General features: G+C 40.3%; 1 protein-coding gene across 1 annotated transcript in view; it reads left to right on the forward strand.

Moving 5' to 3' along the window:
- The window catches only part of TAF4B (TATA-box binding protein associated factor 4b), a 71,037-nt gene extending 60,459 nt beyond the window's left edge, over nt 1-10,578 (forward strand). The window contains exon 15 of the mRNA XM_059859637.1: nt 8,603-10,578. Within this exon, the coding sequence (XP_059715620.1) occupies nt 8,603-8,767 (165 nt within the window). The 3' untranslated portion in view covers nt 8,768-10,578. The remainder of the gene's footprint in view (nt 1-8,602) is intronic.
- Nucleotides 10,579-10,783: the final 205 nt, after the last annotated feature.

The following is a 10,783-nucleotide window of genomic DNA, read 5'->3' on the forward strand; positions in this document are numbered from 1 at the left end:
GTACAATGTTTGTGTCTCCTATGGCCATGTCAGCTCTGTACAGCTTCTTTTTACGGTTGCCTACTGCAGTAATTAAAGGAAAGGAATTGTTTCAAGTAATTATTGACGCAAACCAAAGCCCTAATGTGTTTGGGCAGACAGGGAAGAAATAATCAGTTACAGTATGTATTAAAAAGTGAAACTCTGTAAGCAAATCTGTCTTATATTTGCCTTTCTTTATTCAGTACCAAAACAGAATGGAGACTGGGAAAGTTCAGTTCAGCAGACTGGGTTGGTTGGATCTGCTGCCTGCTGTTGCAGTAAATGTGAAGGGCTCAAACCAGCATTTTAGGGAGGGAGCATGGTATGCTAACTTATCCACAAATGAGTATCTGTGTTTAACTGGGATGATTCTTCAGCCCAAGGTTTTCTATTTCTCCACACACCAGCACTGGGCTTTGCTCCTCTTCTGAAAAGTCTTTTTCCCAAGGTACTTGAGCACATGATTCCTGCCCGTTCATCTTATTTTGATGTCTGAAATTGTGCTTTACTTAGTCTTTCCAGGAGACCTATTATGGGTCATTTTAATTTGGTAACTAGAACATGTGGTGACACAAGCATGTGCTTTCCAGCTAGAAGCCTGCTTGCCAGCAGCCTCTTCACCTCATAGTGTAACAAGTACAGAAAGAGGCTCTTGTCCAGAGGAGTGCCTCTCAACTAATTTGGACATAAAAGCAATATAAAAAGAATAATCTATATGTTGCCACGATTGCTTATGTATCTCTAAAGTTGAAGTAGCAGTAGGGACAAATCCATGGTGATCATGGAATGAAAAAATAAGGCTAATGCTCTAGGCCTAAGTAAAAAAAAATAAAAGAAAGAAAAGGCAGCAGTATAATGGGAATTCTTTTTCCTTTCTTGTTGGAAACACTAGTTTGGGTAGTTTTGCATGTTCTCTTCACTGCAGCTTAACATTTGAATGGTATTGTTCAGAAAGAGCAATTTGAGAAAGCCTTGGTAAGAAAATCCCTCTGTTGTGAAAATGTGTTAATTGGTGCTACTTGTAATCCAGAGGTGGCAATATCTTCATCTCTCTCATTCTTATCCCTCTGGACACTTTTGGATACAATGAATAGGAGAGGCCTTTGGATTTCATTTATATGTGTCTTGGGGTTTGTGCATTTGTTACCCACCTCTCCCTCTCCCCTAGTTTGAGGGCATGTGGTAAACAGTAATGAATTAAAGGGTAGGAAGAATTGAAAACTAACTCATCTTGGGAAGGGAGGAGACTTCTAAAACAAGTAAGAAAAAAGTAAACTTGAAACCACAGACTCATTTTCCCAATTCTTTGTTCTGTTTCATAGCTTTTACTGGCTGGTAACATGCCTCATAATGTTTTCAATGCTGATAAATAGTCAAGGATTTTTTTATATTTTTCATTAAGTTTTACTGTTTTTCTGTTGACAAAGCCATTTTGGAAACAGCTTTTTCTCACTTCCACTGCAACTGAAATCTTAGAAATTTGAAGACTACAGTTTTGAGTCCTTAAACTTTGTTTCCTTCTATTCAGAGGTGTCTTGGGTGCAAGGTCATCTTTGGCCTTAAACCAAGAGCTGTGTATTTGTGCAGAATCATGCACCAGGGAGGAAAAAAGTCTACAGATGTTTCTGAAAGTAGACTCAGAAGACTGGCTGTTACACTTATGGTCCTTATCTGAATACTGTGGTTGGGCCCTTCTTCTACTTTGTATAGGAAAACTTAGTTGAACACCAGTACTTCTGTGTAATTTTTTGGGGTAGAACACTTGCTTTGCATTGCTTTTCTGGCTCCATTGTAACACCTTAAGCACTGAAAAGTGATGCAGTCTCTCCTGCCCCAAAGTACTATTGCTGCTGAGTTCTTCACTTGCTTTCCTCTAGGTTGGTTCCACTGACTGACTCAGGGTTGTACATCTCATCTCTTTTGTTTCTTTTTGCCAGATCCAATGGCAAAGGAAAATCCTCTTTCCAGATACTGCTTGTGTCTCTTCTGTCCCCTGCCAAGACTGGCTGCTCTGTTAGTAAGTGTGGGTCTTGCCTCATCACAGGCAGTCTGGCTTTGCTGTGGAAACATAAGCTACTGCAAGTAGTTGCTACATTAGTAAATCATGCAGCTGATATGCTGTGATCAGTGCAGAGCCATTTAAATACTCCCTTTCTGTCAAACTCCTAGCCCTGGCCAACATACTTAAAATAATGTGATAACTTCCAGGGTTGTGCATATGTAATACAGCAGTCCACACTTGCATTCTCCTTCTGCAAAGAAGTTTGGCAAGCAAAAATGGAAGAAATGCCTTGTTTACCACAGTGGTCACTGTTCCATTTTTAGTATTGACTGTGGGTGGAGGAAATGAGGTTGTCATCTTCTCTTGTGTCTGCCACATCTGATCATTGTTAGCAGAACTTAAACTTACCTGTCTTGCTTTACAGCTTTGGGATGCTGGTATGCACACTGATGAAACATATTCTGTACATGGTGCTTGTCTGAGCTTTGCAAATGTTCTTTAGGTTGACTGAGGAAGAACTAAGCCTTTGAGCAACAAGTCCTTTTTGCAGAATGGAAGTAAACCCAACTCTTCCAAGTGGCCGGGGAAGAGACATGATTTGTTTTTTCTGGTGTGTGACAATCCAATGGCTTATTTTATTTTATTTTATTTTATTTTATTTTATTTTATTTTATTTTATTTTATTTATTTTTTATTTCCAGGAGGGGTTTATGCTCTTATAAGTGGTAACTGTAGAAGCTACTGCCACTCTTTTTGGCCATAAGCTCTTCTGATGAGGGAACACTAGCACAATTCATCAGCTTCAGTATTGGTGTTAAGGACATGACTGTGTCTAAGTGTGAATTTAAAGGCATGAATTGCCTCTGTAGCAAATGATAGCTCCCTGTGCAGTGAGACCACTGTCTGGTCTTTGGCATGGGTACATGATAGTCTGCTAAAGTATTTTCTTAGAAGCTGTGTAAAATTAATTTAAAAGCAATCACTTCAAATTGGGCCACTTATATATAAGTAGGCTTTCATAACGAGGCTACAAAATCTGTTTCTATACTTCAGTGTTTTCCCTGACTTTCTCTGTGTCTCTTTCTGTCTCTGTCACCTCTTCCCCCAGCCCACAGGTATTAAGTGATACTGAAGGGTGAGTTTTTTTCTACTTTGCATATGCTTAATGTATGCAGACTCTTGATTTAAATTTCTGGTTCTTATTTAAGCTCTTGGACAACTGAAGTGTCTATGACATGGTCATACCTTTGGGGAAGAAGGGAGCTAAAAGTTACTGCAAGTATAAAATGTCTTCAGCATCTTAGCTACCTGTTTCAAGACCTAACAAAGCACAGCTCTGTCAGCTAAAGAGTTTCAGTTTCTGTGCTGAATTTCCTGGCGCCTGTCAGTCTAGGCTATACACTTGATCTGAATTTTTCCCCCATGTAAATAGGCAAAAATATTCTCAACTGCCATTCACACACTTCAGAAATACAGTTCATTGCCCATATTGTGCCTTCTCTGTGCTAGAGATGAACTTAATTCTTCTTATATGTGAAAGAGATCTGCAATTTAAATGACTAATTGCATTGTAGCTTTAGGCTGAACATATTGGTAATGCACAAATGTTGATGACATGTGAAGGGTCAAGAGATTTATAATTTAGTCGACAATACATTGCTTAAAATGATGTGGCAAAGAGCCAGAAAATTTCAGCTTAATAATTGTCTGTTAACTAACATGACATATTTGTATAGGATTCATTACCTCCAGGTACAGATTAAGCATCTGATGTACCCATAAGAAGTGACATGCGTACATGAATCTTGGGCATAATAGTGAATAAACTGACATTGCATTCACAGTAATTTGTTTCAATATGTAAAACATGTTGTTGCCTACATTTGAAAAGACTTGTAGGAATGTTGCAATGAAATCTGAAGAAAAATGTGTAATTGAATGGAGTTTTCTATTATATAGATGTGACAGCTCTGTGAGGCTTTTTTGTAGGCTGCAGATAACATCATAAATACACGTTTGTTTTCAGCTGCACAAGAAGCAGTCTGGACATAGAGATCTGAGTCTTTCAGCCATTGGCTTGAGCTACTCTAATGGTCTATAAGATAAAAAAGAAAAAATAAAATCCCCAAACCTAACACAACCAACTTTATTCTTTTTTAAAAAAGAATCCTATAAATATTAAGTCACATAATATTTTAGTGTTGTGAATGTGGGAGTATTTCTGTCAGACCAAGGTTTGTTAGAATAGGCAGCATCAGTAGGCTGACTTGCCACCAGACTGCTATCAACTTCTTTAATTTTGTTTTCTCTGGCCTACATTAGGCACTTGTGTGTATGAGCAAAAATGTCAAAATTTTGCCAGGGTCTGTTCCTTTCCCCCTGGCTGTTGGAGGAGACTGAGGTAACTGCTTGAACACAATGTGTTAATGGTTTTTTAACCCTTGTTTCCTCCTATAAGACAGGAATGTGTTTTGTGTTTTACAGCTGGGAAACCAAGTACAGTGTACACTAGATGTCACTGATCTCAGTGTGACCACATGTGACAGAAATGGGGGTTGAACCTGGAAGCTTTTGCTTCCATTCACTAGGTGAATGGAAGCACCTAGTGAATGGAAGCAAAAGCTTACCACCTTTCAGCAACATCTCTGCTGCACACAGCTGCCATTTTTCAGTGTTTGGGGCTGTCATTGCAAAGTGTTTCATGACTTTGTTTCCTTCTGCTGTGCAGCAGAGCTGCAATAACAGTTTGCTCTCTTGGGATCTTGGCTGTGGGCCTGTGATATGTTTATGCCACACCAAAAATTGAAATGAGAACTCTTGGCTTGACTTTTAAACATTTGACTGAGTACTTTTCTCCCTTAAAGTGTCTCCCTCCCAAGAGTTTTAAAATTTTGAATTTTGGTTAGTGTGAAGTCATTGAATTCGGGAAGGGAGTGTGTACTCCACCAGGAACAGCTCACTGAACCTGACTGGAACTTGGTGGGGAGGGAAATGTCTGCAGACTTCTATGAGCTTTGTGTTAGGGTCTAGAATAGCTCTGAGCAGTTTTGAAATCCTTGTTGGTATCCATGATCCAAACTTGCAGATGCCAAGCTCCAGATACCTTGCAGACTAGAAGTAAGGTGGGACTGATGGCTCTGTATTAACTTCACTCTTGCCTGTTCAGAGAATTGTTATTTCATTCTCCATCCAGCCACTGGAGAGAGCTCTAGAGATCTTTAAACAGATTTCCAGAGCAACCTCTGAATGAAACTGGCTGTTCAACAGCTTGGGACTACAGCAGGAGCACCACAATGGGTTCTGCTGCCAAGTGAGTGTAATTGATCTCTGTCAGGTGTTTATAAAAGGCTCTAAGGGTGACAGTGTGCTGCTGTGGAAAAGGTGCTGATTTGGGCTCAATTCTGAGGATAGTTCAAAAGCAGGACTGCTGCTGTTGTGACCTCCTGGGGCTGATTTTAAGCCAGCTGTTGTCTCAGTACTGGGATGGGTGGTTTACAGTGGTGCAGTTACACTGCTGTAGTGCTTCACCTGGCTTACAAAGAGGATATCAGCTGGGATATCCAGGCTGACAGGTAGAGTCTACACTGGTAGTTGGCCCTCCTAGGCTGTGTGTCTCTCATTTCCCTTTTGGAAAAAAGGCAGGATGGTGAGGGTTTACTGAAAGGCAGGAACTTCAAGGTAACAAAAAAAAAAAAAAAAAAAAAAAAAGGCAAGAAAAAAAGAAGAAGAGAAGAAGTTGCCAGTTAGAGCACTAATAATCAGATGTTGCAGTAGGGGGATGCAGGCCAATTGCAGTACCCTTTGTTAGAATTGATTCTGCAGGGATGCATTTTCTATTTGTTTATCTTTGTACTTGTCTGTGACCTGGTTGAAGAGCAACACTTTTCCCCTAGAAACAGACAAAGCTGTCTTGGGGGTATGCTGAAGACTAGCAGTGAACAATCCCCCAAAACAACAAGACAAAGGTGGTTGCTGCCCGAATGGAAAGAGCTTAATAGAGATGTCTGGGAGCAAGGAGTCAGCTAGTGTTTTTCAGGGCTCAAAAGTTTTCTGCTTTTGAGGAAGGGGGGTATATGAGATCTAAAGGAGAGGATTACTGACTGTTGCCTAGGGCCATACAAGGTTGACTTCCTGCCCAATAGGAATTCGCTCAAGTGGAGCAGCAGATGACAGATGACCCTCCCCTAAAGTGTCCCTTGTGTCAGCTTGAGAGCTCACAGCTGGGCATTTCATAAGTAAAGTCTTGGACATGAACAGAGGGGTCTGTGATGGTTCTTTGGGATGTGCAGATCTTGGACCACTGCTTGGTCCAAAGTTCCAAAACAAAACCAGGAAAAACCAGTGTTTCAATACAAACTGTGGAAGACAGTAGCTAACAAGAGATGATGCTCAGCACTGCATAGATTCACTTAAAAGTGGGCTCTCCAGCATGGTCCCTGTCTGGACTGGAATGACCTAGGCTGTCTGTTGGCTTCTTTAATTTTAAACCAACATGTACTTTGAGAGAAGGACACTCTCTTTTAAAGTGGTAGGAGCTGTTGGTTGTGGTAGGAGCTGTTGGTTGTCGAAGAGCTCCCTGGCCCCTGAAATGCTGTGCTTGGTAGCTTTGATAAGCCAGAGTGATGCTGTGGGAAACTCAGAACTGTGAATGGCTGTCTTAGTAAACAGGGGCCCAGGATAAGCTTTGAGTTTGGATGTGGTATTACAGCATAATATTGCTTTATGTCTCTGCAATGGGCATGATGGGTAGGAATTTAAGAATAAACAAATCCATAACTCTGTCTCAAACTCAGGCAGCTTCTGCCCTGTTGTAGCATCTTGCAGCTAGAGCAGCTACAGCAGCTTCCAAAGCAGGCTGGGCGAAATGTGCCATCTATCTCCCTTTTTCTAAGAGTGAACAGGATTGAGGTGGCTTTGTTTGGTGTCTTTTTTAAGGTAAAACTTCCAGTCTAATGACTTATTTAGAGAGAAAATCCTTTCACCTCAATAAAGTTCTTTGAATGATAAAGGACATTGCTGTTGGGTTACTGAAAACCCTTGGGGTTTGTTTCATTTATAACATTGCCTCGGGCCTTCTGCTGCATCCTGTTGGATTGACCTCCTTTTCAACCCGTGCTGGCAGCTGCATTGCAGAGCTATCTTTTCCCTGGATCCTTCAGGCTTGTCATATGACAAACTTGAACTGTGACCCTTTTGTGTCTTACCAGGACAGCAGTGCCCTCTGTGCAATGTGGCCAACAGTCTTCCCCACGCACGCATTTGTTCCAAGCCATTTAACAAACTGAAAGTTTCAAATGATGGCATTTCATAGTGTTTAATAGTATTGACTGTAAAGCAAATGAAATGGTGCTGAATACCCTGCATGCTGCTTGTAAAAAAATACAGCTTCCATTTCTGCAATGTGCCCTGGGTTTTCTGTGGCTAGCATGTGCTCTCTGGTGAATCTCTTTTTATTTTTAATAAATTTCAATGCTTCCACACTAACAACAGTAGCATTTGCTGCTATATGTAGTCTAGCACTGGTAGTCATTTCTAATAAATGGGGGGTTTAAACAGATTTCTCTAAGCAAAGTGGGCAAAGTCATTTTGCTGAAGTCTTGCAGAGAGTGTTAGGGTAAGAATTGATATAGTTAACACTGCATCCAAGCAACACCATCTCCAAGTGGTGTTGATGCTGGCAGGCATTGCCCTGCTGAAGTTACAGAGACTGAGCACTCGTATTTGTACAAATTACATTCATTACCAAGAACCCTCCAGTAGTGATAAGAGACTGGCTGTGCAGCACAGATTGGCTCCAAGATAAGTAGCCAGTCTATTGTGCAGCTCATGGTAATCTTCCTCTTCCCCACCCCTAATAATAAATCTTGGGGCATTTTGGAAAGCGTGGGGTTTGCTCATTCCAGTAGCTTGAATACAAAACTATTCAATGTCATCATCTCCTACCAACTGTATTTTCATAACCAACGCAGCTGGCTGAGGTGGATAGGCTCAGATACAGTGTTCTGAATATCTGGATACTTTCACTGAGTATTTGTTGCCCTCTTAAAGGACAGAGCACAGATGATGGCTGGGATGAGTTTCACCTGGCCATTTTCCAAAGCTAGGGTGCACTGACAGTGACAGTTTTCCTCATTAAGAGATGGAAACCTCTGGAGCAAGTGGTAGTAAGAGCTGTGCATGACCTGGGACTCTGCATAGGTACTGTGTTAGTACTTTCTTCATAGTTGGCTGATGTTTTCTCAGTGCAAGTTTGTTTAGCAGACTTCAGTGAAACGGCAGTTATTTTACTATATATCATATACCATATCTTACCATATTAGTATAATTTTAAAGGAAGAAAGAACTTTGTGGTTTCTTTGACTGAAATAAACCATCAGCTGGCAAGTGCTTGCTTTGTCTTTTTCAGTATATAATCTGCAAGGATTTTTGGATTGCTGGTTTTCAATGTGGAAAGCTGAACATCAGTGAGCTAGTTTTATACAAGTAGGCAGTATAATCCAACCAGTTTAGTTAAAACTTCTATTTTCATGAAATTCTAATGTTTCTGATGGTTTTTTTCTCCCTCTCTCCCCCATTTAGGGTTTGAAAAGCAATAGAATTGCTGGATCATCAGGTTTTAGCCTTACGAAGCAGATGCTCTGTCCACGAGTAACCCGTGTCTGTCTCAGGGACTTGATATTCTGCATGGAACAAGAGAGGGAGATGAAGCATTCTCTACGCTTGTACCGTGCCCTTCTGAAGTGATTTGAATCTTGCATTTCACCGTGCTGTCTACTGCCAAAGATAACACTGAAGCATTGTTGCACTGTCTTGAAATTCCAGTTTCTGGAAAATGATCCATTGTAAGGATAACTCTTGTTTACAGATAAACATTTTTATTAAATACCTAACTTAGCACCTGTAAGGTTTTTAATAATACTTGGCTTAAATCTGTCTGTAAACCAGTGAAAACACTGAGCTGCACACATAAGCACCTATCTGCTTGCATTGAACTGTCTTACAAGCTCTGAGGGCTTGATAAGTGTCCCTAGTTTATGAATGCCACTTGCTTCAGTACTCCAGAGTCTGCAACATCTGTTCTATGTGTAGTGCCACCTTCCAACCCTGTCTTATTTAGGGAAACAAATATCATTATAACGGCACAGCATAGCATGGCAACTGTATTTAATAATGAACCAGCAGTCAGTAAACATGCTAATGTATTGCCTGTGTGACTCAACATGTTAAATGTTCTGGATTTAGAATTACTACTGGATGCTCATTTGTGGAGATCAAAGTAGCAAGCAAAAGGAATGAGGGGTCCTTTGTACCCCACACTTTGCCTCAGTTGCCCTCAGCCTTTCCTCTGAGAAAGTGACTGAGGGAAGGAGGACAAATCATTCTTGTGATTGAAGTACTCCACACAGAGTAGTTAGGGCATACTTGGATGGTCATGGAAAATTTGGAGTTACTAAAAATAAAAGGAATAAAAGATCCTAAAAAGGGAGGGTAAACAGAAAAAAGAGTTTATCTTTCTGTGGATACAATAAATAGCATTGAACTTGAGCATAGATGTGGAAAGATATTAACAAAACCTGTTCTGACTATAAAAAACTAAAAAGTTGAGATGCATTGAAACTCTGGAGCTGAAGACTCTCCTTGGAGAGGAGCAGTGTTTGCAAAGCACAGGATTCACTGCTTTAGAATATTGTTTTAATACTTTAATGTGGTGTAACAGGGAAGCTTCTCAAATAGAAAGTATTTAGACAGTTGCTTTGTTCCCATTCAGTGAGAAGGAGGACTCTGGATTATAGAGACTGTTAGAACAGGTTCAAAGATTGTCTACTTGCTGGTAAAGTCTGCCTTGTGGTGGAAGGAAATCCCTCTGGGTCACCCTTCTCCCCAGGCTCCAAACATGTTGCCTTTCGTCACACAGCACTGTATAGCATGGCTGTTTCCCAGGACTGGTGGGAAAGACACTGACTGCATCCTCAGAATCACAGAATATCCTGAGTTGGAAGGGACCCGCCCCAAGGATCATCGAGTCCTACTCTAAAGTGAATGGCCTGCACAGGGATCGAACACAGAACATGATTAGCACCATGCTCTAACCAACTATTGAATGGCTTCCTGCTGAATTTTCTTTTCTTTGACAAGAAACAAGCTTCCTAGGGTTACTTGGCATGCTGCTTCAAAACTTGAAGCAACTATTTACACAACTATTCTGCACTGTCAGAACCACTGTAGATGGTGACCAAATTCACGAAGCTGTGAATCTGTTATGTTGGTTTTTGTTAGAACAGTAGTAAACAAATCTAGTAAAAGAATGCTGTAAATTATTTATATATGTATATATAGCACATATATATATATATAAGAAAAGTAGTACTTTGACTATAGTTTGCAAGATATTGATGACATCTGGCAAAATTGTTTTTGTATTATTAAATGCTTATCTTTACTTTTTATGTAAAGTGCAGCATTTTCCATATTTGTGTACTGTTATCTTATTGATCAGATGTTTAAAATTATTTTAAATACTACATTAAAGCAATTATTTTATTAAAAATAATAAATTGGTAACTTTGTTTCCTGATGTGAGAAGTTCAGCATCTGAAGCTGTCAGCACCATGACTAATGGTGTGACTTGGAGAGCCAGTCCCAGCTGTCTGCCCATCGCAGGGGCTGGCACAGTTTCCTCATGTAACATATTAACTACGAACATCTCTGTTTGAAGGGGTTTTAAACAGAAGTAGGTGACAGAGAAAAGGATTGCTGGAA

This window comes from Haemorhous mexicanus, chromosome 1, assembly GCF_027477595.1.
Source record: "Haemorhous mexicanus isolate bHaeMex1 chromosome 1, bHaeMex1.pri, whole genome shotgun sequence".
Lineage (NCBI taxonomy): Eukaryota > Metazoa > Chordata > Aves > Passeriformes > Fringillidae > Haemorhous > Haemorhous mexicanus.